Source organism: Grosmannia clavigera, assembly GCF_000143105.1.
Source record: "Grosmannia clavigera kw1407 unplaced genomic scaffold GCSC_167, whole genome shotgun sequence".
Taxonomy (NCBI): domain Eukaryota; kingdom Fungi; phylum Ascomycota; class Sordariomycetes; order Ophiostomatales; family Ophiostomataceae; genus Leptographium; species Leptographium clavigerum.
Window position 1 is genome coordinate 532085 of NW_014040772.1, and position 25347 is coordinate 557431.

The following is a 25347-nucleotide window of genomic DNA, read 5'->3' on the forward strand; positions in this document are numbered from 1 at the left end:
TGGGACAGAAGCTGAAGTGTGTAAGCGCGCGGGAAAAGATAAGACGCAATAGGCTGACAAGGGTTGTCTCTTTGCAGGTTAGCCGTCTACCGAAGAGGCCCCTGGTCTTCGATTGACGGTAGGAGAAGTCGGGGAAGTAGACAAACAATCGAACTACAGCAAGGAGGTATCGTGGTGAGGTTGAAAGATAGGGAGAAGGTTCTTTGAAATAGAGCACAAGGCACAAAGAATAGCAAGTGTCGGGCAAACTGCAGGCAAGCTTGGGATAGGTGGAATGAAGATGGGGAGCGGTGAGCCGCATTTCAAGGCAAATGAAAGACCAAAGTGCAACATGTCCAGAGTCAGGCGGCCACTCCGTCGGCAGAACGTGATGTGATGGTCGTAAGTGCATCTCCTCCTCTAATGCTGTGGCCCTGCGCCGCCTCCCAACGGCTGGATGCTAATTCCCGTGTGGGGCGAGACAAATCAGGGCCTAGTGTGGGTGTTGGTGTGGGATTGCACAGCGTACTCCGTGTACTAATAGCTGGAGATGGCAGACAACCTCATAAGCTGGACCCAGCGCTCATTGGGGCACTGGGGCGCTAGAGCGGGGCTGCGTCGTATTTGGCGTCTGGGCCTGCATTCGCTTGGTCGAGCGGACTCCGTCCGGCGACGACGGTCCCCTTTTGCAAATGTACGGAGTAGCGGAGTAGTCGTGGACGAGGGGCTTCGCCCCCCTAGCCGTCTCGACAGGAAAGACAAGACAGAGTCGAGACAGCGAGCGGTTTGCGGCCTGTCCTATGGTCTCTCGTATACAGTGGCTTCTTTTGATTTCTCTGCGGTTCGCAGCCTGTGGCATCCATGTCGTCATCGGTCTTGCTTCGCTCTTCGCGCCTTCCCCGTTGGACAGAGACAGCCGTGATCCCCACTAATAGTGGCACCAGTATTCGTACTCGTTAGGACACAAGCAGCCGTTGATTCCCAACAAAGGCCTCTGGTTGCCACCGTTGGTGCTTACGACAATCCTACCCGCTTGCACTGCCTCTGTGCCCATCGTACTTACAACAGACAACCAGAACGAAGGGCCCTAGAAGCCACGGATATCGAGAGGAAGACTAATAAGCACAAAATACAAAACATGTTGGATGAACAGCTGGCGTTCTGTCATAACACGTTGACAGACATGTTTGCGTGACGGGAGTCCGGAGAATTGGCTTCGGATAACATGAAGATGGAGTTGAAACCCTCAAAACAGCTGTCGCTTGTGCCGTCAGTCCTCAATCGGGACTAGCCTCTTTCTCCAACGACCGGCTTATACGGGAGTGCTCCGTACAACACTGCCTTTCTGCTATGTGAAGGGAAGACCGCCCTGTGCGGATAATGGGAACTGACGAGTTCAATCTCGCCTGCTCTCTCACATTCCTAATGAGAAAATCCAGCTAGAGAGCACATCACAAGGTGTCGTCTGGCTTGCTGGTGCTAATCACTCCGGCTTCTTATCGAAAACGAGGGGACGCGTAATAATCGAAGATAGACCATGAAGGCAGCACGTTTCCCCGCCTTCCTCAATGGCCAACAACCAACAGCAAGCGAACGTTACATTACGCAACTTGTCTGAAACGAGAGAAGCAGCACAGAACAGAGCAGTGAGACTTCGTCCACAAGCCCTTCTCAAGCTTGACAGAATGGCTACTATGGAAACTCCAGCCGCCACAGCGACACCGGCACCGACGAATGCCGACGGGGCCGAGTCGACTGACCTCAGCCGGCAATACGATACACAGTTGGGCCTGGCACACACCACAATTGAGGCGCTCAAGGCGCGCATCAAGCAGCACTACGACCTGGCCAGCGACTACTATGTCAGCCTGTGGGGCGAGCACATCCATCACGGCTACTGGCCGACCGATGAGTCCAAGGCCAGCGAGAGCAAGGAGACGGCGCAGGCGAACCTGATCCGCCTGCTTCTCTCCATCTCAGGTGTGGGTGATAGCAGCAGTGCCGCCCTCGACGTCCTCGACGTCGGCTGTGGCGTTGGCGGCACGTCGCGCTGTCTGGCCTCGGATCTGGGCTGCCGCGTGACGGGCATCACCATCTCGACGCGGCAGGTTGAGATCGCCAAGCGCCTGTCTGCAGGCACCACTGCTGGCGACGACGACAATGACGACGACTTTCAGCCCGTAGGCAAGGGCCACGTGCGCTTCCTCGAGCTCGACGCCGAGAAGATGGGCGACTACTTCCTGGACGGGACTGCGGACACGGGCCTCTTTGACGTCGTCTGGATCAGCGAGGCCCTCAGCCACTTTCCTGACAAGGCCCTCTTCTTCCGCAATGCCCAGCGCGTGCTGCGACCCGGCGGCAAGCTCGTGCTCGCCGACTGGTTCAAGGCCGAGGGCCTGTCCGCCAAGGCCTTTGACACTGACATCAAGCCGATCGAGGACGGCATGCTGCTACCACCGCTGTGCACGCAGTCCGACTACGTGACACTAGCCACGGGCGCTGGCCTGCGCGTGCATGCACCGCCCAAGGACATCAGTGCCGACGTGAGCAAGACCTGGTAAGTAGAGCGCGCAGAGGACAGGTCTGTACATACATGCTGATGCGAAGTTTCGCAAAAAGGGACCTCTCCTGGGATCTGGTGCAGAAACCCTCGCTGTGGGCGTTTGCCCTGAGCCAGGGCCGCGACGGCATCGCCTTTCTGCAGGCCTTCCGGGCCATGCGACGGGGCTACGGCAACGGCTCGTTTCGATATGCGGTCATGTGCTTTGAGAAGTGAGGCTTGGCTCTGGTTGAGTCTAGGGAGTGCGTATAATACGAGTACATACTAGTATGGTATCAGATACAATATAGCCAAAGACAAAAGGTGCTTAGCCAGTGGCTTTGCTTTGTCTGGCGCATATCTTGCTCATCGTGTTATCTCCTTGAAGCTACGGAGTAGAGGCGTTCTAATTCGTCGTGGAGATAAACACGTCTATTCACGGAAATAATAGACGCCCGATATTTCCCAGAGGGAGGGCTGCCAGCCCAACCTACGATAAGGACTATTTGTCCGCTTATATTTTGGGATTTAGGCAGACGTGTGAAGGCGCATGGCGTGGTATATGCACGAGCACGGGTTGTCATGGCAGGGGATCGTTTATGGTTGGAAACGCGAAAAAGAAAAGGCAAGTGAGACACACTACGCATATGAAAAGCTTGAACGATCGCCGACTGGTGGCAGCATCCACCCGGCTACGTCACATGTGCGCGAAAGTCAAGCATGTATAGAGCCACTGGTGTTGTCGAACGGGAACGATCGCCATATCAACTTTCCACTTCACGGTTGTGCTTAAATCTTTGTACTATTAGTGGCATTCAGTCTAACCTTTCTCGGTCTGTGTACAAGTATCCTACATATCGTTTCTATATTAACCAAAGTGGGGCAATCGTATGTACTGGAAGGTATGTGCTGTGGTAAAGGTGATAGTACTTATCCTGTGAAGGATCCCTGGATTGTAAATGAATCGGACATTGAGGAGGCGAAAGTGAGAGACGGAGTGGGGGGGCGAGGACCAGCAAACAACTCGAACACAGACGAATTACCAGAATTCGGCTGGTGCTTCAGAGCAGGAAATAGCGTTATTCTTTGACGGGCATCATCGTGAGAAGAAAAGAAGAGAATATACAAAGACAGAGAACAGAAGAGCAGAAGACCGGCCAAGAACAAATCCCACCCCTTCATACCGTTCAGCTTTGACCATTCAAAAAGTCCTCTTTCCAGTGGGGCTCAGACTCCCGTGCAATGCAAGTTGTGGTCGTAATAGTACAAGAAACGAGGCATACTGTGGGTAAAAAGGGAGGGGATATAAGTGGGTGGTTGATAAAGGAGAGATTTATCTGGTGGGGGAGCAGTTTCAAGCCAGCACGTCGGTCAGGGTCGATGCCTCGGTCTTACAGGCCTGTTGCTGTTGCTGTTGCTGTTGCTGTTGCTGTTGCTGTTGCTGTTGCTGTTGCTGTTGCTGTTGCTGTTGCTGTTGCTGTTGCTGTTGCTGCAGCTGATTGATCTGCGTCGTCATTTCCGCCATCCGGACGTTCTGAAGCTCTGCCTGTCGTCGCAGTGCCTCGTTCTCTAGGCGCACCCGTTTGACTTCTTCTCGCAGATCGTAGTGGCCGTGATCGCCCTCGACATCGCCCAGAAAAGACGCCGTCCGCTTGCGTCTCCTTGGGTGCACCTGGACTTGCGAATGCCCCGTCAGCAGTCCCAGGCCCTCCATTGCCCTGTCGTCGTCGTTTTCGTCGCCACGCATGACAGAGGACGGAAGGGCTTCCGACACGACTGCTGCTGCTGCTGCCGCTGCTGCCGCCGACAACGTGGTGGGGTTGCCCCCATGTCCAGATGCATCCACAACAGCTGCCAAGGGCCGCAGATCGGCCAGGCCAGACAGCGCATTGCCACTATCCATAGGCAGGTCGACGCCGACCACGCTGCTGCCGGTAGTCGTGTGCACGCGCCGCAGGTGTTCGTTGAGATTCTCCTGCCGCGAAAAGCCCTTGCCTGCATGGCGCTTGCAGGTGGGGTGAGGGCAGTGAAGCGGGTTGCGCGGCCCTCCATGCTTGTTGTGAACTTCGCGCTCGTGTCGCAACAGGCCGCCCGAGTAGGTAAATCCAGGCAGCTTCTCACACCCCTCGGCTGTGCAGCGGTAGGGACGCTCATGCTTATCCATGTGCTTACTAGAAAAAGTCAGCCGGTGTGGACAAATCAGGCAGACATGGAAGCGCAGAGACAAGACCGAGTGGCAACGAGAAACAAGAAGAGGCGAAAAAAGACTTACTTGTACTCGCATTTGCGTGAAAATTCCTGGGCTTCTTCGGTACAGTCGGGCCATGTGCACTGGAACTTTCCTTTTGGATTCCTGTAGATGTCCCGGTCGGGCTTGGGAATAGGCTTGATTCGCGATCCATGGATGGACGATGTTGCCTCACCCAGGGAATGTGGAGGCGATATGGATGAGTCATACGATGCTCTCCGCGCCGAGGCCTTGGACTTGGCGTGCATCTGGGCCGCAGCAGAGGCTGCTGCAGCTGTCGCTGCCATATTCGCGGAGACTTGGTGTTGGTGATGGTCGTGATCCTCTCCGGCTCCGACGACCTCGTCCACGACGAGACGCGACGACTCGCTCTCGAGTATGGATGAGTCGGGCGCGTGGTAGCCTCCGGCCACGGCTGCAGCAAGCTCGCTTACATCGCCAACATCGCTCATGCCAACACCGACATTGTTTCCAACCGCCTCCTCGTCGTACCGTTCGACCTCGTCGCCGGCCTGGTCGATGGGCGGATAGCTGTCTTCTCCGCCAAGGTAAGGAGCCTGGCGCGATGTTTCGAAGACGATACTCATAGCGTCAGGATGTGAAAAATGAGAGACGCGTCACAGATAATGAAAAAAATGAAGATATAATTGCCCTCGGCCAGTATGTCCAGATATCGAAGCCGGAAAGACGTGTTGGAGGAGGGTGAAGGACAAGATCGCCAAGTGCAAAAACGACAAAACAACCGGAAACAGAAAGGAGACAATGGAAAGCGAGGCTCTGTTGCTTTATGCCCCAGGTATTATAATCCGACGCCGCCAGGAGGCCCCTCGTTTGTATAATAAGATACGATATCTTCAGCGGTTGGTCTGTCGCGAGAACGGCTTTTTGAGCCTGAGGTTGTGAGGCATCAACAGAAGCAAATTTCTTTTAATAGCGGAACCGGTAAAAGTTAAATCCGTGTTTCGCCACACTCAGCCACAATACGGGGTCACCAAGATGCGTCTGCCTAGCGATGGCGAAATATCGTAAAAACTCGCCTTCGTCTAACGTGTACCTTGAAGCTGCTTCGAAGATATGAGCTGAAGCACCTGCTGAGGTGGAACTAAAAATGTGGCGAGCGTATCGGAGACTCTTCTCCTTATTGCATGTTGCTTTTGTCTCGGCAATTGTTAGCTAGTCTTGCTGCTTTTTCGTCATTATAAGGTTGCGTGGGTGGCCTCCATATTATAGTCTAGAAAATAGGCAGCACTTCATTGAACAATTGTTGCTGAACGGGTGAGTCACTATCGGCAAGGATTAGCCATGGCCTGGAAATCGGGCTGCTCAAGATCATTCACTGCCTCACGGCTCCATCATCGTCAGTCAGGCATGGTGCCTAGTTCGGCAGGTAGGAAAAATGCTCGGTCTGCACCCCTTGTCTAGACACAACAACTTATGGCCAGCAAGATCCCAGCTGGGGCGAAGCCAGCCTTAGCTGCAATGACTCTATTAGAGTATGACCATACATGCACTTCTTCACAGTGTCTATAGTAGACTATGGATCAAAGCCTCGCCTATGAAGGGCAGTCGTATCCACAGGGATGCTAAACTGGTGCTTGAAAGTATGATTCACGTGGACCGGTCAGCGATTAGACTCCAGGCAACACGCACGGTCTGGACGTAGTCAGTCCGTAGTCCTTGCTTTTGGTCATATGATCCTGCTTCTGCCACGCATAAACATAAGTTGTTCTTGAGCAATAGCTCACGCCTATGGCAGCTCACACGGCATCGACACCCGAGCACAAAGCATATCATGTCCACTTAAACAATATCACATGCGCCAAACACATGCCTACAGGTGTTTGTTTCCACTTGTTGGCTACAGCCTTGAACGATAACCTGCCCGATGACTGCAGCCCAATTGTGGGAGCCACAACAGAAGCATGGATAGGCTGGAGCGTATAGTCCGGGCGTGCCATTTAAGACATTCAAGCTGAGCATCATGAGCACCGTGACGTATTATATTGGTGCCACATCCCAGCTTGTCTTGCTAATATATGTGGCAGCTAGAGCTAAAGATAAAGATGGGTTGGCTGTAACTAATTGTGCGAAAACGGGTAAATATTTTTTTTAGCCTTTTTTTTTTGTTTTTGGGTTTGTTCTACTACTACGAATACAGAGTGGCAGACCAATCATAATGATATCCGAGTTGATGCGAAATGCAGAGAGCTAGATTCCGACAACCGACAGGATTCGCTGCACCCCAGTGAGTTGATTAGCGGCCATTCTATCGACCAGAAAATACCACATGTAACGAGGCGAAGCATTATTACGGGCTGAGCGTACTACCCAAAGTAGTTTCGTGGGGCGAGTGCGCCTTGCTACTACTGTCGGAAGGCGGATGCACTACGGCCAAAGCTTCCAGACACCGGCGCGATAACTATTTCAGGCACCTGAGGCCCGACAAGGATCCGCTATCTGACTCGACCGTTGACGTGTTTTGAGACCGGTGAGTCTCGAAGCAGGTGCCCATGCATTGCCCGACCGTGGTAATCTGGAGGTGGCTGTACGATATCATAGATAGGAGCCCAGCTTTGTTGCATTGCCATTCTTTGGCCTCATACCTCTGAAAAGCGTGCGTCAACGAACAAATCACGTGGAGCAATACAATTCGCAGCGTTGGCAAGGCTGCTCTATTATACGGGATCCTTAGCAAGTACTTACAGAGTTTGATCGACACGGGCAGGACGATCCTGTAGCTAACTAAACGATCAAAGAATTCGATTGGCTGCGCCTACTTAGCGAACAAAGCAAATTGTGCTGCCTTTATCGAGCGAATGAGAGGGACTGTTCAGCGGCATGGGCTGGAAAATGTTTTACGGATATGCTGACGCCAGCGAGCGGTTCAACACCGGAAAATTCATGGAGACTGGGGAAATACGGGCGAAATCCCGAGCGATTGAGTGCCACAGCGCTACTCCGTAGATACCGCGATATCGCCGAACGCTTTGATGACGTAAGAGCTCTCTACAGCGGACAGTGGTGAGGGGTAGCCTGTATGCTTGCCTCAGAATGCCGGGCGACCCCACCTCCCGGTTGTTCTTCAGGGCCTGGAAGAGCTCCGAAGCTTCGAATTTTCTGCCTTTCCTTCCTTTTTAGAGAGGGACGCCATAAAAGCAGAGCGGGACTCACGGGTATTATAATAAAGCTTCCCTTCCCCTCTCCGATTACTCCCTTTCCTCTCCTTTTTCCTCCCAGACCACTCTTCTTAATCGAACACATCATACTCATTTGGACACCCCTATTCACAATGGCTTCTACGGTCGGCAAGGTAAGCTTAGAATTGGTGGGGGCAGCACACAATGGTTCAAGAGACAACAACCAAGGATTCGACCAGGTGCGGGGCTTTGGACAGCGCTGACTTGTGCAGACTATCACCTGCAAGGCGGCCATCGCCTGGGAGGCTGGCAAGGAGCTCAGCGTCGAGGACATTGAGGTGCTGCCGCCTCGGGCCCACGAGGTCCGAGTTGAGATCTACTACACTGGTGTCTGCCACACAGGTATGACTCGGCCCATCAGTTATTTTGTTTTTGTTTGACTGCAGGACGACTGACAGTTGCAGATGCGTACACGCTCTCGGGCAAGGACCCTGAGGGTGCTTTCCCCGTGGTCCTGGGCCACGAGGGCGCCGGTGTTGTCGAGTCGGTGGGTGAGGGTGTGACCAACGTCAAGCCGGGCGACCATGTGGTGGCCCTGTACACACCCGAGTGCAAGGAGTGCAGGTTCTGCAAATCGGGCAAGACGAACCTGTGCGGCAAGATCCGGGCAACGCAGGGCAAGGGTCTGCTGCCGGATGCGACGTCGCGGTTCCGGGCGCGCGGCAAGGATCTGCTGCACTTTATGGGCACGTCGACGTTCTCGCAGTACATTGTGGTGGCGGACATCTCGGTGGTGGCTATCCAGAAGGACGCGCCGTTTGACCGTGCGTGTCTGCTGGGCTGCGGCATCACGACGGGCTACGGAGCAGCACGCGTGACGGCCAACGTGGAAGAGGGCAGCAACGTGGCCATTTTCGGAGCCGGCTGCGTCGGTCTGTCGGTGGTGCAGGGCGCGGTGGCGAACAAGGCGGGCAAAATCATCGTCGTGGACGTCAACAATTCCAAGGAGGAGTGGTCGCGCAAGTTTGGGGCGACGGACTTTGTCAACCCGCTGGCGCTGCCCAAGGGCACGACGATCGTCGACAAGCTGATTGAGATGACAGACGGCGGCTGCGACTACACGTTTGACTGCACGGGCAACGTGCAGGTGATGCGGTCGGCGCTGGAGGCGTGCCACAAGGGCTGGGGCGAGAGCATCATCATCGGCGTGGCGGCGGCGGGCCAGGAGATCAGCACGCGGCCCTTCCAGCTGGTGACCGGTCGGGTCTGGAGAGGCTGCGCATTTGGCGGCATCAAGGGCCGGTCGCAGCTGCCAGGTCTTGTGGGCGACTATCTCGAGGGCCGGCTCAAGGTGGACGAGTTCATCACGCACCGCAAGACGCTGGGCCAGATCAACGAGGCCTTTGAGGTGATGAAGCAAGGCGACTGCATCCGTGCCGTGGTGGATATGCGCAAGCTGTAAGCGGATGCGGAGTGCTGATGATATAGGCTGCAGATGGCCAACAAATACAAAAAATATTAATGAGTCTGAGAGCATCCGAGAAGGTGGTGATATCGCCACAGTGGCACAAGACGTCCGTGGGCCAAGAGTCTGACACGTCTCGCATACGAGGACTACGGAGTCTGATGGTGGCCCGAAGAGCACACGCCGTGTTGTACGTTTACGTTGGAAACCCGACCCGTCCGACATTGCCGCCCAACAGGAAGGCGAGAGCAAGGCGGTCCCGACGAATGCTGGCCACTCGCAGGGCGATTGGCCCTCTGGCCGTGGGACAGGTGGCCTTGTGTGGCTGGCCGGAGGCTTTCGTTGCTAGCTGGCCACAGGTGGAGCCGGCTGGCTTATCTAGATACCATGTACCGGTGTGGGCCTTTCTGGGCGGATGGCACGACGTAATGGCGCCGCTGCCTTGTGAGAGACCTGTCCCCGCCGAGAACGGAGCCTTGCCTCTCTGCACGCCCGCCATTCCTGCCTGATTGCGGTTGATTGCTGGCGGCTGCGCTGGCTGGCGCATAGGCTAGCGGCAAAATAGGGCAGCCGTCATCCCATGCTCGTACTCGCTCTACTACTACTAAGATACTATAGTAGTGCGCATGTACTCCGTACCCGCGTTACGTGGTTGCGCTTGCCTCTTCCGTTCTTCTCCTGCCTTCCCTCCCCTTTTCGCCCAGAGCGAGCAGGAGCGATGGTGCCGCTGACGTTTCCCCTTGCCGCCGCTTCCTTGGCGGGAAGCCCAGGCGCCCTCTACGTCGTATGTATTGCATGGTTCGTAATACGGAGAACGTCGTAGCCAATACGCTTTGGGTCGCGGCCCGGTATTACCACAAGAACCAGTGCTCCGTAATTGAAGCGAAACCTGAACCAGCACCTGCTCCTGGGCTCCGCCAGGCGACCCACGTGAACCTTTTCCCAACTACATACGCTGGCTCTGCCCTTCCTTCCTTTCCTTTCATCTTCTTCCTCTTCCCAACTCTCCCCCCCTATCGTTGACTCACCCAAGCCAAGTCTTCTTCCCGTCCGCCTCCTTTCCCTTTTCTCTCTCCTCTTCTTTCCCTCTCCTCTCCTCCTCTCCTTATCCTCTTTTCCTACCACTCTCTGTCGCCTTTACCACTATCTCTCCACCCTTCCTTCCTCGAACACGTTATTGTCGCCAGCCTCGGATCGCGGCAGTCACAATACAGACCATGGCGCCCCGGAAAATCAAGTGCTCCTTCAAGGACTGCAAAGAAGGCGCCCAGCGCATTGCTGGCGACTGTGCCTTTTGCAACGGCCACTTTTGCGGTCGCCATCGGTTACTAGAGGATCACAAATGCTCTGGTCTCGAGGACGTGAGTGCCTGTTCCGTTGACTGCTCCTCGTTCCGTTTCCCGTTCCTGCAGCTAACCTGTCGCCAGTGCAAAAAAGAGGCACACGAGCAGAACGCAGCGCAACTCGAGTCCGAGCGGACGCACGTCATCAGGGGCGTCTAAAGCGTGTCCGGTCGTGTGTGTTTCCTTCCTGCCGAAGTCCCCGACAACTTGCACTCTCTTGCGACGGTCGAAATGCGCGTCTCGTCAACCGCTTTCCTACCGAGAACAGAAGTGGAGTTGGCTCTGCGTGTATCCAGCTAGACGCCAGAAGATGGACAAATCGCCACGACCCAAGCTGTCTGACGGGAGATGGGCAGACGGCTCGGCGTGTCAAGCGCCCAGAGTCTTGCCCGCCCGGAATGGTCGAACCCGGCTCCCCTGTCTCTCGATGCGGCTGCGACGGGCAGTGCTCAGAGCCTGGAAAACACACTTTCGACCAGAACCAGATCCTTCCTACGCCTCGGCTCCCCACCGTACCTACAACACGCAGACCTGTCCTTTCTCTAATATCTCGAACCTGGCACTTTTCTAGCTTTCTTGTCTTATCTCATACCAACAGAATACGGCGTCGGTGTATGGCTTGGGTAGCGATGGGGCAGGACGAGGCGACAGCATATCCCTTCGCTTCCCTTGTTTGGCTTTTTGTGATTTAGTCTGGAATTCAATCTTTTTTTTCCTTTTCCTTTTTATTTTTATGGAAGCAGTGCTGAAGCATTGGTTTTCTTAGCGACAGACTTTAAGCTGCACAGTGTGCATTCGCTTACTTTCGTATAGAATGGTATGCGATTACTTGGATTAAGAGAATGATGCCATGTGATTGCTTGGGATTATTCGGTGTGATGAATATGGGTATACTTGCCGAGGACTGTCCGATCTAAACGTCCTCATGCTTTACTGTTATCTCGATTGGCTCCTCCTTGACTGTTACCTGATGTGTGACTGCTTCTTCCTTGATTGCCACATCCTTGACATCCTTGGCCTCCTGCAGCCGGCGCCGGCCCTCGGCGACCTTCTTGCGGTCGGCTGCCGGACAGAGGCCGCGGAGGCCGACGGTGCAGACGCCGCATTTGGCGCCCTGAGGCAGGCAGACCTTCTGGCCGAAGCCGACGAGCAGCCAGTTGAGCTCCTTCCAGCGGTCACGGGGCAGCCAGCTCTGGAGGGCGAGCCGGGTGGACTCGGGGGTCTTGGCGGCAGGCGATCCGGGGCGCTGCCAACCCCATAGGTTGGTGATGCGGTGAACATGGACGTCGACGCCGATGCCCTCGACCCGGTTCCAGCCATGCTCGGCCGAGAGGCAGAGGTAGGCCATCTTGGGTCCGACGCCGGGCAGCGCCATGAGCCCGTCGGCCGTCGGCGGGATATCGCCGTCCCAGCGATCGCGCAGCTGCTCGGCCGCCTGTTTGAGGTAGCGCGTCTTGTTGTTGTGGAAGCCGACCTGCCAGATGAGCCGGTTCAGCTCGGCCGGCTCGACCGCCAGCATGTTCTCGAGGTTGAGCCCGGCCGGTGCCCCCGGTCGGTGTGCCGGCAGCTCGGCCTGCAGCCGGGCCATGGCCACCGCGTTGACCGTGTCCTTGGTCTGTGAGCTCAGCATCAGCGCCACCAGCGTGTGGAACCGCCGGTCGCGCGCGCTCGCATCCGCCAGCGCCAGCCGCTCGCACCCCATCGTGTCCACCGCCGCCTCCGCCGCCGCCCCGCCCGCCTGTCGCATCGCCTTCACCAGCCCGTACACCTCCTCCCAGTCCGTCGGTGCTTCTACCTTGTCCTGCCCCACGCCTGCCACGCCTCGGATCACGCGCGCTGGCTTGCGTACTCGCCGCGGCTTGGTTGTATTGTCCGCATCGGAAGAGTCGCCCTCTAACTCGCGCTTGACCCGGCCCCTGTCCGTCTCGTCGGGCTCCCGTGTAGATTTGGTCTGCTTCTTCCGGTCTGGCAGAGCACGTACGCTGGTCGTCGTCGTCGTCGTCGTGGCTGCTCGCTTGCGCTTGCCCGTCACCGCCTCTTCTCTTGCACTGCCCGCTTTCGTCTTGCTCGAAGCACCCCCTCGTCGTCGGGGTCCCACTATGGCATCCTCAATGTCGCTGCCAAAGGACAAGTCCGACAGACTGCTGACGTCGTCGTCGCTGTCACCCCCCTCTTGCTTGATGTCGACACCATCGTCCTTGTTTTCTTCTTTGTCTGCATCTTCGCGGTATCGGAACCGGGCCAGCGAGGCCACGCGCGTCGATCGCCGTGGCGGTGTCAAAGCCGCTGTTGCCGGCATTTCTCTGTAGGATAAAAGTGTCGTCACAGGTGATATGCCTTGCCGAGTCCTAGAAGCGCCAATCGTCGGCAACCCTTTGACAAGGACGGAATGTCGCATAAGCTTTCCGCTCACACCAGACAAGGCAGCCCAAAGTGAGACGGGGGCAAGTAGAGGCCGCCGAATGAAAGTCGCTGTTCACAGCATCTCTCTCCCCTTTCGCCTCTGCAGTTTAAATGGACCCGAATTTTTCCCTACTCTGATTGGCTGGTCGTGCCCTAGGCTATGATGCCGGGACGTCTGACCGCGTCCCTATAAGCTAGCCCAACATGATTAGCGCATATTTTCAATTGGCCAATGGAAAGACGTCTAAATAAATGGCAAGGGATGCTTTTTCTACTAGTCTGCTTCTGTCTACTTAGATTGTGGTGTTGGCGGCCGCTTCCTCTTCTGCTGCCTCCAGCCGTTCGACCTCTTCATCAATCATCTTGAAGGCCCAGTTGTCCCACATGCGGGGATATAAGAATGGCCGGTGATCAAACCGGTTGTCGTCGGGTGAGTAGCTGTGATGAGAAATACGTTAGCGACCGTTCTTCTATGCCTTTTTCACAATACAAACTTACCTCTCCATGTGGACTGAAGGCGTCATTGTGGTCATCTTGTGGCGATTAATGCAGTAGAAGTGCGTGAATCTCTTCACTTTATCGGCCACCTCCCGTGGCGTAAGGCCGCGTTCCTCTTTCCAGTCGTGCACGAGTTTCTGGAACATGTAGTAAGGGCCTAGATCTTCTTGTTAGCTATGGCCAGCTCACAATCCCAGGGAAGGAAATAGGTGCTCATCTTACCGAGCTTGAGCTCCTTGCGCAAAACTCCAAATGTCGACACTAAGGCATATGTTAGCAGAGCTACAAGGCGTATAGCACGAGCACAACGTACACTCATCGTAAGTCATTCCCATGTCGGCCTCATCAGACTGGACGTAGTCGCCGGTGATGGGCTCCAGCTCGGCCGTAGGTACGGCGTCCAAGAACTCTTCTAGGATAGCCAGATCAAACTCCTTCCAAGCCCACCTGATGAATCGCTTCAGGTCTGCCCAGAGGAGTGTCAGCATGCTGAGGCGTCCCACATGCTTACAAAGCCGGTGTTCCTACCTGTCTTTGAGATGGACCCAATCGGGTTGATCTGGTAACCAGTCAGTACCACGACTCTGAGACTTCAACGCATGGGAGAAAGTACAACTTACATCCGCGCTCGAGCAGTCATATTTTGTTAAGTAGCCTCTCAGGCATTCTAAAAAGACGGTTAGACAGATACAGACGAGAGGCAACCCTGTTTTTCTTACCATCAACATTTGCCGAACCGAGACTGCACGAAAACAGGTTAGCATCAGCATATCACTTGATTGTTACTGAGATACATACACAAGCAGGCCTCCACCACCTTCGCCCCATCGGACAGTTGGCAACAGCTGTGCGAATTCGTAGGCTAGCACCATTCTAGAACGTGCCTGGATATTCTGGAGGGCTCTACAGAATGTAAGCAAGCGAAGAGGGGAGGGGGAAAACATAAACGCAGGTATGCAGACGTACAGGTTCTCCGTGTTGCCACCGCCGTAAACCTTGAACTTCGGATCGAATCCGGTCGCACCAGAAAAGAGTCCCTTGAATGAATGGAATGCGTCGTCTATGTTGATGTCCGTGTGATAGCTGCCAATGTCTTTGGCAAGTGTCTCGGCTCGCTGCCTCGTTTCCTTGCTAGACTGTGTCTTCATTCCCATGTAGATGCTCTGGATGCCATGTGTAAGCATAAGTCTCAGGGACTTGTCGCGACGCATCGGTAGACTCACATGCATGATGCAATTGCACAGCTCCTGTGGCGTCTTGGGGAGGGTCTCGGCATGCCGACACCAGCGCTTGAAAACTTCCATCACCGTCTCGTTGCCCTCTTCGACAGCAGCCATGACAAGCCGACACATGCTGAAGACGATGGTGGCCGTGGCGCAGCTGTCGATGCCGCCACTCAGCGGCAGAAGGAAACCTGCAGCACCAGAGCGCCGCAAGTAGTCGAAAAGATAGCATGCTGGCCCAAGGGCGATCTCCTCCTCGGGAAGGTGATAATGTGCCGGACGAGTCTTGGTCGGAGCGAGGCCCAGGGTGTCGTCCGACAGGCTGAAAGAGGCCTCGATGCGCTGGTAAGCCGGCGCCTGCATGGCCTGCATACCTCGAGACGGGGTGAAGCGGAACGATCGGACCTCTTCGAGGTCAACTGTTGCCGTGATCACCTCCACGTCTTTCTGCCAACGGAATACTGTCAGCCCGACCATGGCTGCAAGGGGAAAATAAATACGCGATTTCCTACCAGAGAAAACTGGCTGCCTTGGGCGACAATGTTTCCGTTCACTGAAATCGAACATTAGCAGGAATGTCAAGAGTCGCACGCATAGACAAGACTTACCGATGATCATAGAGCATCCGTCCTAGGAACAGGGATTAGTCAACCGTTACTTCAGATTGATAGAGGTCAAAATCCCCAAACTCACATAGTAGAGTCTTTCTCCACCAGCGCCACGGCTGTTGGAATACAAGTAGATGCCGCCATTTTTACGTGTGGCCTCGGTGATGAGGGCAATGCGGATGTCCAGCTTCCTCAAGTTCTGTAAAGAAAGACATCAGCGTGCAGCCTTCGCCAGGACCGGTGCTTCATATACATACGTGGTGAGAGCCAGAGCTATTGGTGAAGATCTCTGCGCCTGACAGGCCCATGCCGATATGAGGCGAGTTTGGCTTTATGGAAGGACGCGTTAGTTTGGTACTCGAACGGCGGGATCAGGGTTGCCTCACTGTGAAGAGCTCCTCGCAGGTTTCGGCTCCAAGGCACGTATCAGGCGTGCTGATGAGAGCATCGCCGATAGGTATCTTGATAGAACCTTGAAGCTCCTGCATCATGGGTGGAAGATAATACTCCTCCACATGGCGCGGACCATGCCAGGCAATAAAGTACCTGTTCTCCCGGTAGTTTCCGTCGGAAGCGAGGAACAGCTTCGGCCGGATCAGGATGATCTTTCCGTTGCAAGCGAGCACACGACAGTTGAAACGGTTGCCACGGTGCATCACCGGCATGCCCTAGTTTATCGTGTGAGACGCCGACAGATAACAGCGGATAGGAAATCGCCTTGGACAGAGCTCACAATATCTAGAAGGATGTCATAGCACGACTTGTCCGTGAGGATGCGGTACATCTGCTGCCAGCAGTGCAGATACAGATCACCCTGGTGGACATGATGAGTCAGAATATGCTCTCGTTGTCCTACAGGAAAATTTATGCCCGGAAGAGACTTACCTCGAGGAAGTGGTCCAAGCAGTCGTAACCACATATTTCCTGAGAGAGAGGTCACGGTCAGTTGATGTGCGTCATCGCGCATCGGCTAAAGGGAAGACCACACCAGTTCGGGGCCGACACGCAGCTTTGCGCCCTGTTTTTTGGCCTCATGAATGCTCTCGATGATGCGCTTCGTGTTCCCCTCAAAGTCCAGTGCCCACTGGTTGAGGTTACAGCAGCTTAGGGTTACGAGTTGCATGTTGGCTGCTGGCTTGACGAGGCTTCGGTGTTGTCTCGGAGTTGGTTTCGTGGCTTTGTTTCCACGAGAGATATCTTATTAGTACAGAATAGTAAGACCAACAACGCTAAGCGTATTGGAAATAACCACTTCAATTTTTACCGACCCGACTTGATTGATTACGTAAGACGCTCAAGACTAGAGAGAAAGGCAACATATGTGCTGGTAATGCTTTGTTACGGAATGTCTTTTCGAGAACGGCGCAGATAGGATTTCTCTTTGTAGCGGGGCAGCCTGTCCTGCTGGATTGTGTACAGGTGCGGATTTGCGGGGTTCTGTCATGCGAAATGTGGAAGAGGCAGACGCGGCCATTGCGGAAGATACGGGGAGATAAGAGCGGCCACTAATAGGCAATCCCAGACTCAGCAGTGCTTGCGATTCGAGGAGGGTATTTTTGTTCCTATGTACTAAATACACGATACATGCTTTTCGACGGGAAGGCGGGCTTCCACTGGCGCTCGCTCTTCGGATGACGAGTCGAGCGAACCAAGAGAGCGTTTCTCCCAGAAAACAAAAAGAAAAGAGAATCAGAAAGACATATACAACGCCTAGAACTCCATATCGTTATCTATAAGAGGCAAGTGGAGATTGACTCGCTCCACGTGACCGCAATGGAGCTCACAGCTCTCATAGCCCTCACAGCCCGGCTTCAACTAAAACAGCCCCCAGCGACTGCCGCCCTTTTTCTTGTCGCTGCTGCTGCTGCTGCTGCCACCGATGCGCCGGCCCTTCTCGCGGCCCTCTAGCTGGCGCAGGCTTTCCATCTTGTCGAGCACCAGCTCCAGCAGCTCCTTGCGTCGAATCACATCCAAGTGGCGGCCGATCTTGGGGTCTTCCTTGGCAAAGCGCTCCATCTCCTCGTCGCTCAGGTGACGGCCTAGCCGCTGGTCCAGCTCGCGCGGGAAGTTGTAGTAGAACTCCGACAACAGCTCCACGTTGAGGAAGAGCACTGCCGTGCTGGCCAGCTTTGTCGCCACCGCATCCAGAAACACTTCGGGGCAGTAGTATTTGTTGCTGATGCTGCGGCATTGCTTCGACTTGGCTGCCAGCAGCCGCATGTTGATGATGTCGGCCCGGTCACGGAGGAAGACCGCTTCACGTCCTGCCAAGGGGATTAGCACAATGGGGGAAAAGAAGAAAGGAGAAAGCCCGAAACACCCAAAACACCCAAAACTCACCCTTTTGCAAAAGAGCTGCACTGTAGCCACCGGCACCACTCCGGCCCTCACCCTCCACCACCACGTCGCCGCGTCTCGCCCGGTCCACGAATCCCATGACCTCGCCCAGCTTGCGACGACCACCGACAGTGCCCTCGAGTCGCTTCATCGCGTCCTGGCAGGCGTGCAGCTCCGTCTTGAGCACCACGGCCGCGTGTTCCCGGCCGCCTTCCCATTCGCGGGATTCCAGCTCAATCTCAAACTTGTACGGCTTGATGCAGTTTTCCACTTGGTCGCTCGTGCTGTAGAACCGGTCGTTGAGAATGCTCGCGGCCGCGTCCACAATCGCCTGCCGCGCAAATGGATGGCTCGCAAAGTTGGACTGCGCGATCAACCGCTCGATGTGGGCCTGAATGCTCGTCGCCACCACATTCGTCGCCAGCCGCCCGATCCCCAGCTTCGTCAGCTGCGACGTCGACGCGTCTAGCTGCCGGTGCCAGTACAGCGAGTCCGGGTCGGCCCTCGGCAGCTCCGACAGCGGATCCAGTTCCACTACCGCCGGCAGCAGGTCCGCGATCGGCTTGTTCCAGTACCGCTGTGCCAGCAGATCCAGCACCCGCTGGTCCAGCTCGCCCTTGAGCAGCTCGTGCATCTGCGGCCGCCCAAATTCTTCCGCAAACTGCTTGAACGAGTGCTTGAACGCATCCAGGCTCTCGGCCAGGTACGACTCCGCCGACAGCGGCCGGTCGTTGTACTGCACCTTGAACTCGTACGTGGCTTCTTCCAGCTCCTGTCGGATCACGTCTGTCGTGCTCTGCAAGCTCGCCGACATCGTCTGCTCCAGCACGTGCATCAGCTTCCGCCGCAGCGTTTTCGTTCCCAGCGCCAGTTCCGTCCCCACCCCGAACTCCAGCGGGTGCGCCTTGAAGAAGGCCTCCTCGTTCTTCGAGATCTGCCGCATCAGGCTATTGCCGCTGCCGCCCTTCTTGAACAGCCCACCGCCGACCGAGGTCGGGGCCCGCGCCACCACGCCCACGTACCCCAGCCGCAGCGGGTACTGCTTGTCCAGCAGGATCGACGCTCCACGCTCCGCGTCCACGAGATCCATCTTCGTCACCACCCCGATCGTCCGCTCACCGCGAGGGTCCACCCGCCGGCTCGCCCGCAGCGCCGTCGAGTTGGCCAGGTCCACGTCTGCGGCCGAGATGGCCAAGATCACGTTGGGCGGCTGAATATACTTGTCGCACAGCTCCGAGATCTTCTGCTTCAGCTCCAGCGGCTGGTTCTGGCCCACCACCTGAATGTATCCCGGCAGGTCGATCAGCGACAGGTCCGGCACATGTGGCGAGTACACCGTCAGGTGGATCGGGTCGTCCGACACGCACTCCGAGTCCGGCACGGCCAGGTTCAGCTCCGTCAGCGTTCGCTGGATAGACGAGAAGTCCGTGATCTTCCGCAGCCCCAGGTCCGGGAACTCGCCGTACTCCACCTTCGAGTCGGGCGTGTTGACCAGCGTCAGTTCGATCGGCCGCCGTGTCACCATGTTCGAGCCCTTGGGCAGGAACTCGTGCCCCACAATCGCCTCCAGCACCGAGCTCTTGCCCGACGACTGCGAGCCAATCACCACGATCGACGGCAGCGTCAGCGTGCTTGACTGGCCCACCTTTTGCAGGATGTTGCGGATCTCAATCATCTTCTTAATGAACAGCATCATCTGATCGTCCCGCGCACCGCTCTCTGTTCCCGCCCGCGGCTCGTCGTCGTCCCCGCCATCCGAGTATCCGTAAGCTGCTGCTCCGGCTGCTGCTCCGGCTGCTCCAGCACCTCTGCTCTCCTTCGGGCCCTTACCGCTGCCATTAGGACCCTCGCTGCCCGTTCCGATCTTCTCGTGCAGCTTCAGCACTTTTTGCATCCATTCAGGCATCTCCATATGCTCTTTCGTGCTCTCCCATCCCTGCTTTGTCTGATTCGCAATGTTGAGCGCCCCGTCCCAGAATGTTGTTGCCGTCTCTGTCAACCCGTCCCGGGTGGTCCTGTACATGTCGTAGGCCGAGTTTCCCACCTCTGCGTGCCAGCGTTAGCAATCGCCTCTCCCGCCTCCGACCGAAACGTCTGGTCACCTACGAATGGCCTGGTACTGAACCCAAGCTGCGCCTCCTATCAGCAAACCACCAAACATGGCCGGAACCCGGGCAAACTTGATGACGAGCTTAGGAATGAGGCGAGCAAATGAGGCATTTCGCGAGATCACCGCGTTGTGGTATCCGTTGATTGGGAATCGCATGTGCTTCCGTGCCGCTTGGATAGATATGTCTGTCCTTTGTAATCCTCCGACGGGTAGCAGCCGTTGGTGAAAAGAACGGACGACCATCTGGGCGGCCCTGCGGCGTACCAGAGGCCCCAGGGCCCCGGACGCAATACGTCTTGCACTCATCTTGACTGAGGAGTCGGGCAAAATAGAAAGAGTCGAGGTAAAATGGGGATTGCTGGTTATCTGTAGGCGGTGGCCCAACGGTTCAGCCTGTTGGAAGAAAGCTCCGCCCCGGTTTGGTTGGCGGCAGACTAGACGTCGACGGGTTAATTCGACTCGAGGCGCATGGGCATTATATGGCGATCCTCGAACGGCGTCGTATGGGACCGTACAACAAAAAAATTAGCAGCGACCGTTTTCGCTGCAAATGCTGCGGTGACGAATGGCGAATTTGTGTGGCATTAATTTCAGCTATCACCGCCACTTTGTTGAGGGGGATTAAAGCTTGACCGTGGCTTGCTCGCCCCTCCTATAATCACGTGTGAAGTCTCATGTAGTCACGTGATACCGAATGCTCACTAACATAATTCACAATGCAAGTTCAGCAAAGAACTTTGTACTCGTACTCGTACCTCTTGCACCTTGGTTTATGCAGTGTGTACACCTGGCCCCACGTGTGACTTGCGGCTGGCGTGTCGCGGAAGCGCTCTTGCGAGCTGTGCTGTGTTGCACAGAAGGTTTCCAGAGCAGTTCTGAAGCAGCTTCTGGACCTTTCTGTGGCCAAGCAGGGTGGACAGCAGGGCCAGGGTATGCCTCCTGCAGTGGCACTCTGTGTGGAGTCTGGAGCTCTGCTCACATATCGGAGACGTAAGATACAAAGTACGTCTTATGTAGGGGCGAACAGGGCCGTTCCAGTCACACGGGTACAAATTCGTGCGGCAGTCTGTACGTGGTATGAGCACGACAAGAAGGCCGCCCCCTCCCCTGGACAGTATTTGTGGCTTGGCAATCTCGCCTGCCTATGCGAGCATGTCATCTTGCGAGATGCACTAGCAAGTGCAGAGAGGGAGTAGAGGGAAAGAATCGACTGGAGCGAACAGCCGCCAGAGGGCAGCATGGAGAGATTTAGAAGGTCACTGAAATTGCTGAGACATGCTGTGGCCTACGAGCTGTCAGAATGGCCAAGCTGGCTAAGGCTGGTCCGGCTACCATCTTGGAACTTCTGACTCAAGTCTGAAAGCGAAATTGCAAATGTCGCAATTCGCCTTTAAAATGGCATCACTTAGGGGCGATGGTGCTGAAACGCCTCAGCCTTACGGCACACCGACCCCTGCAAAGCAAGTATCGGTCGCCAGAAATACGGCAGCCGCTAGCGACCGCATGCAGCTATGACCGGCAGTGCCAGCTGGCAACAAGAGCACTAAAATGTTCTGTACGAGTCAGGGGGCCCACACTTCGCTCTTGCCTCATCCCGTGTCTGACTCTTTTCTCTCCCTTTATTATCCTCACCGACTGTCACAGCTTCCTCTCTCTTTTCTCACATCGCGTGTCTCTCTCTCTCAAGTATATCCAAAGAGGCACCTCTTCCTTCTTTTCCTCCTTGTCGATCTTTCCACTGCTCACAATCTCGCCCCTCCTTCATCCTCCATCGCTTATTGCTGCCTACCAAATCGCGCAGCCTTCGTTTTATTCGGCAATATATCGTACCCTTTCCAAGACTGCTCCAATAGAGTCGGCCACTAAAGCTCTGGCAGCGACCCGCTCACCATGTGCCGCTTCTTGGTATGCCTTGAGCTCTGTGCGCTTCTGGCAACCGCCTGCAATGCGAACACCATATTCTAACCATACTCCTTCTAGGTCTACAAGGGCAGCGACGAGATCCTGCTTTCCAAACTCATCCTCGACCCTACTCATTCCATCCTAAGGCAATCGTTTGATTCTCGCTTACGGATCGTATGTCCTCCACCGTGTCGTCGCTTCCATGCCTCACTCTTGACTCACCCATTTTCTAGGACACACGACGTGGTCAGAACAATGCAGATGGTTTCGGCATCGGCTGGTTTACCGACCCCAAGCTTGGAGAGGCCCCCTGCCTGTTCCGGTCTACGATCCCTGCGTGGAACTGCCCCAATCTCGAGCGCATTGCCACCAAGACGGCGTCTCGCCTCGTTTTCGCCCACGTGCGCGCAGCTACCGGTTCATCTCTGAGCGAGACCAACTGTCACCCGTTCTCTCATGGCAGTCTGATGTGGATGCATAACGGCTCGCTCGGCGGTTGGAAATACATCAAGCGTCGCCTGTCCGAGCGTCTAGCAGACAAGTGGTACCATAGCGTCGTGGGCGGCACCGACACCGAATGGGCATTTGCCCTCTTCCTCGACACGCTCGAACGGCTAGGTGCCAGTCCCAGTTCCCAGCCTGAGAAAGGCTTCGGGCCCGGACTTCTGCGCAAGGCTATGCTGCGCACGATTGCCATTATCAACGAGCTCATCGACCAGATCCCGGAAAGCACCATCCTGTCGGAGAACGTGGACACCCGGAGCCTGCTCAACTTTGCCCTCTCGGACGGTCACAGCGTCATCTGCACTCGTTATGTTAGCAGCACTACCGACCAGGCGGCCAGCCTATATTACTCCTCTGGCAGCCAGTGGGAGAAGCGTCCGACGGCGGGCGACGACAAGGACTACAAGATGGAGCGGCGGGATAAAGGTGCCGATGTTGTTCTCGTGGCTAGCGAGCCGCTCACGTTTGAGAGAGGTGGGTTTTGGTGTCGGGACGCTCTGCCGGTGATTTCAGAGAGCCATGTGACTAATCCGGTGGTGCTTTGGTACAGAAAACTGGGTCAATGTTCCGACAAACTCTATTCTCACGATTCACGGCCAGACGGTCATGGTTCACCCAATCCGGGATGCGTACTCTACCCGCGGGCCGGCGCACACGCGGTCAGCAGCCTTTGTGCAGACAAAGGGACTCGTGGCCAATGAGAAGAACATGCTGCTGCCGAGTCGCATCAGCGGCTCTTTTCCAGCAGCGGTCGCAGGGACAGACCAGCACAAGCCAGCGCATGCTTCGTCCATGTCTACGAGCATGTTGCGGGCACGAGTACCCGATGCAACGATCGTCAACCGGCCCAGAATACCATACTTCTCGTCAACGACCGCCAACAACGTGTCACATCATGCAATGGATTCAAACAACAACTCTACATCCACTTCTACAGACGGTCTGCCAGCTGCGTCGGTTCTGGCTTCTCCAGCCCGGCTGTTACCGTCGAAGCAGCCAGCACAAGGCAATATCAAGAAGAAGCGCATGCTTTTGAGTGAGATGGAGCACACTGCGGTCATGCCTGAGCATGTTGAAGAGCAGCCGTTGACGCCCACCACACCTGCCGAGCCCCCAAGAAACAACTTTGGAGATCCTCACAAGATAGCCCAATACTTCCCTGAGCTTAACACCATTACGACTTAGTTGGTGGAGGAGCATTGGTGCGGGCGCACCGCCAGAGACTGGAGGAAAGTCCCTTCAGAAGGGACGATTCCTTGTCCATCCGGGATCGGACAAGGTTAGAAAGTGTACTATTATGATGCTCACGAAACACTTGTTTGTTTTGCTTTCTTTCATACATATTTTGGCGTCAGGGGACAGCTTGCATCGATTGCAGGACATTCGCAAACAGTTTGGAAACAATGCAATGATTTGCCTTTTGATTTGCTTTTGATACGTGCCTGTGTTTCCGTCGGACTGTTTTGTGTTTGCCGACGTCACCGCACGCACATGAGCGCCTGGTCGCCGAAGACGGCGGCCACACTGCCCTCTCGTTGCAGCATGCCGCCGATCCAGAGCCGGCCGCCCTCGACGGAGCGGGCGCCAAACTTGACGACCACGCAGCTGCGCACGGCCGCTGCCGACCACAGCACGCCGTGGGTCAGTTCTAGCTGCAGGCGGCTAGCCCGCCAGACGGCGGGCTCCAGAGCCGGTCCTGGCCCGGAAGACTCGTGAAAGTCGCGAGCACCGAGGCGGGGCTGCGCCGCAAACTCGGCGAGGAAGAAGCGGCCGAGGGCCTCAACCAGGGGCCCACGCAGAATGAGCGTGCCGACAACGGCAAGACCATGCATAGAGTCGCGGAGAACGGTCGACCGAGGGAAAGCATAATCCGAAGCCGGTGCCAGAGCGGACAGGCCGCCATCTATCATCTCTGGCACTAGAATGACGGCATCGCGAACGAGAAGGCGGGACTTGGAGATGCTCGCATCGTCAAGCTGCTCTTCCACCCAAATCTCGTTTCGGCCCTGCCACCGGGTGAAAGACCAGTTCTCGCCACGAGCCGCACGACCCTGGGTGACCCAGTCGAGCAGACACAACGAGGCCGCTTCTGTGCCGTCACGACTGCCGGCAGCCAGCCGCACCACCTGCAGCTGCTCATACACGCTGTCGGCAAACGGCTGCACGGGGTCCGGGAGCAGGCAGAGTGCCGCTCCAGCGGCCACGCGCATCTCCAGGTTCTGGCGGGTGACCACCAGATCTGCCATCGAGCCGGACGGCTGCACGGGCGGCGCCTTGAATACCTTGGTTGTGCCCTGGGTCACGAGGCTCAGGCGCGCATGCGGTCGCATCTCGACGGCCAGGTTGACCTGGTCCCCAGCCACGAGGCCGCCGCCGTACGACAGCAGGAAAACGAGCGCACTCTTCCTTTTCGGGCTGTCGCTGCTGCCGCCGCCTCCTGACGAAGGCGAGAGGAGCTTGAGCGGGTACTGGTAGGACAGGATCTCGACACTGGGCTCGCCATTGGGCGAGATGCCGACGACGATGCGCCCCGTTCCCGGCGTGGAGCTGGACGCGGGAAAGGGAGAGGCCATGTGCAGGCCAGGTCGTGGGGCGGGCTTGAGAGACATTCAGCACGCCGATGTGTCGATGAACTGTCGGATGGCTCTGCAGAATCTGGCCGGATTGCCGAGTTGCTGAATCGGAAGCCTAAGGGCAAGAGAGCAGCGGGCGACGCTCGTTGCAGGCCTCTCTCATGGGCAAATCAATGCCACCTGTGCAGAAAGCATTAGGGGCGGCCGTTTGCCCGGAATAGCCTCCCTGAAGGCAGCGTGGACAAATGGCGATGTTGCCGATAAGAGGATAAGGCGAATGGGATTTTGTGGTAATTCAGCTTCCAGCAGCTCGTGGCCCACCGCCGAGTCGCCGTGCGGGGTATTGCTCACACATTGTTGCTGTTGGTTTTCTGGCCCACAGACAGTGTGCAGAGCGTTTATGTATACAGTATGACATTTCGGGCTATAAAAATTAGTGGGCAGCGCCTCACACTTGTCTTTTGTGGGGTCGGCTTGA

General features: G+C 56.1%; 9 protein-coding genes across 9 annotated transcripts; 4 read left to right on the forward strand and 5 right to left on the reverse strand.

The window, feature by feature from the left end:
- Positions 1-1664: 1664 nt before the first annotated feature.
- CMQ_6012 (gamma-tocopherol methyltransferase) lies at positions 1665-2755 on the forward strand (the record flags this gene model as incomplete). Its single annotated transcript, XM_014315077.1, has 2 exons — positions 1665-2536; positions 2599-2755. 2 exons carry the CDS (start codon positions 1665-1667, stop codon positions 2753-2755), a joined length of 1029 nt encoding a protein of 342 aa, XP_014170552.1.
- Positions 2756-3872: 1117 nt separating this feature from the next.
- CMQ_6445 (c2h2 transcription factor) lies at positions 3873-5353 on the reverse strand (the record flags this gene model as incomplete). Its single annotated transcript, XM_014315510.1, has 3 exons — positions 3873-3902; positions 4098-4689; positions 4791-5353. 3 exons carry the CDS (start codon positions 5351-5353, stop codon positions 3873-3875), a joined length of 1185 nt encoding a protein of 394 aa, XP_014170985.1.
- Positions 5354-8055: 2702 nt separating this feature from the next.
- CMQ_5938 (formaldehyde dehydrogenase) lies at positions 8056-9365 on the forward strand (the record flags this gene model as incomplete). Its single annotated transcript, XM_014315003.1, has 3 exons — positions 8056-8076; positions 8176-8305; positions 8368-9365. The coding sequence occupies 3 exons, from the start codon at positions 8056-8058 to the stop codon at positions 9363-9365; spliced, it is 1149 nt and encodes a 382-aa protein (XP_014170478.1).
- A 1220-nt stretch (positions 9366-10585) lies between these two features.
- Positions 10586-10870, forward strand: CMQ_5954 (an1-type zinc finger protein; the record flags this gene model as incomplete). Its single annotated transcript, XM_014315019.1, has 2 exons — positions 10586-10729; positions 10796-10870. 2 exons carry the CDS (start codon positions 10586-10588, stop codon positions 10868-10870), a joined length of 219 nt encoding a protein of 72 aa, XP_014170494.1.
- A 754-nt stretch (positions 10871-11624) lies between these two features.
- On the reverse strand, positions 11625-13010 carry CMQ_6038 (DNA repair protein; the record flags this gene model as incomplete). The annotated part of the gene is made up of 1 exon (XM_014315103.1): positions 11625-13010. The coding sequence occupies one exon, from the start codon at positions 13008-13010 to the stop codon at positions 11625-11627; it is 1386 nt and encodes a 461-aa protein (XP_014170578.1).
- A 397-nt stretch (positions 13011-13407) lies between these two features.
- CMQ_6098 (glutamine-dependent NAD(+) synthetase) lies at positions 13408-16566 on the reverse strand (the record flags this gene model as incomplete). The annotated part of the gene is made up of 17 exons (XM_014315163.1): positions 13408-13552; positions 13613-13769; positions 13835-13873; positions 13926-14078; positions 14141-14171; positions 14233-14279; positions 14332-14354; positions 14579-14775; positions 14836-15282; positions 15348-15388; positions 15444-15465; positions 15529-15642; positions 15701-15772; positions 15830-16111; positions 16177-16257; positions 16329-16367; positions 16432-16566. The coding sequence occupies 17 exons, from the start codon at positions 16564-16566 to the stop codon at positions 13408-13410; spliced, it is 2025 nt and encodes a 674-aa protein (XP_014170638.1).
- A 692-nt stretch (positions 16567-17258) lies between these two features.
- On the reverse strand, positions 17259-20196 carry CMQ_6454 (mitochondrial dynamin GTPase; the record flags this gene model as incomplete). The annotated part of the gene is made up of 3 exons (XM_014315519.1): positions 17259-17707; positions 17784-19826; positions 19887-20196. The coding sequence occupies 3 exons, from the start codon at positions 20194-20196 to the stop codon at positions 17259-17261; spliced, it is 2802 nt and encodes a 933-aa protein (XP_014170994.1).
- A 1584-nt stretch (positions 20197-21780) lies between these two features.
- On the forward strand, positions 21781-23481 carry CMQ_6281 (glutamine amidotransferase; the record flags this gene model as incomplete). Its single annotated transcript, XM_014315346.1, has 4 exons — positions 21781-21795; positions 21871-21966; positions 22026-22770; positions 22847-23481. The coding sequence occupies 4 exons, from the start codon at positions 21781-21783 to the stop codon at positions 23479-23481; spliced, it is 1491 nt and encodes a 496-aa protein (XP_014170821.1).
- A 293-nt stretch (positions 23482-23774) lies between these two features.
- Positions 23775-24905, reverse strand: CMQ_5951 (urease accessory protein; the record flags this gene model as incomplete). The annotated part of the gene is made up of 1 exon (XM_014315016.1): positions 23775-24905. The coding sequence occupies one exon, from the start codon at positions 24903-24905 to the stop codon at positions 23775-23777; it is 1131 nt and encodes a 376-aa protein (XP_014170491.1).
- Between the last annotated feature and the right edge of the window lie 442 nt (positions 24906-25347).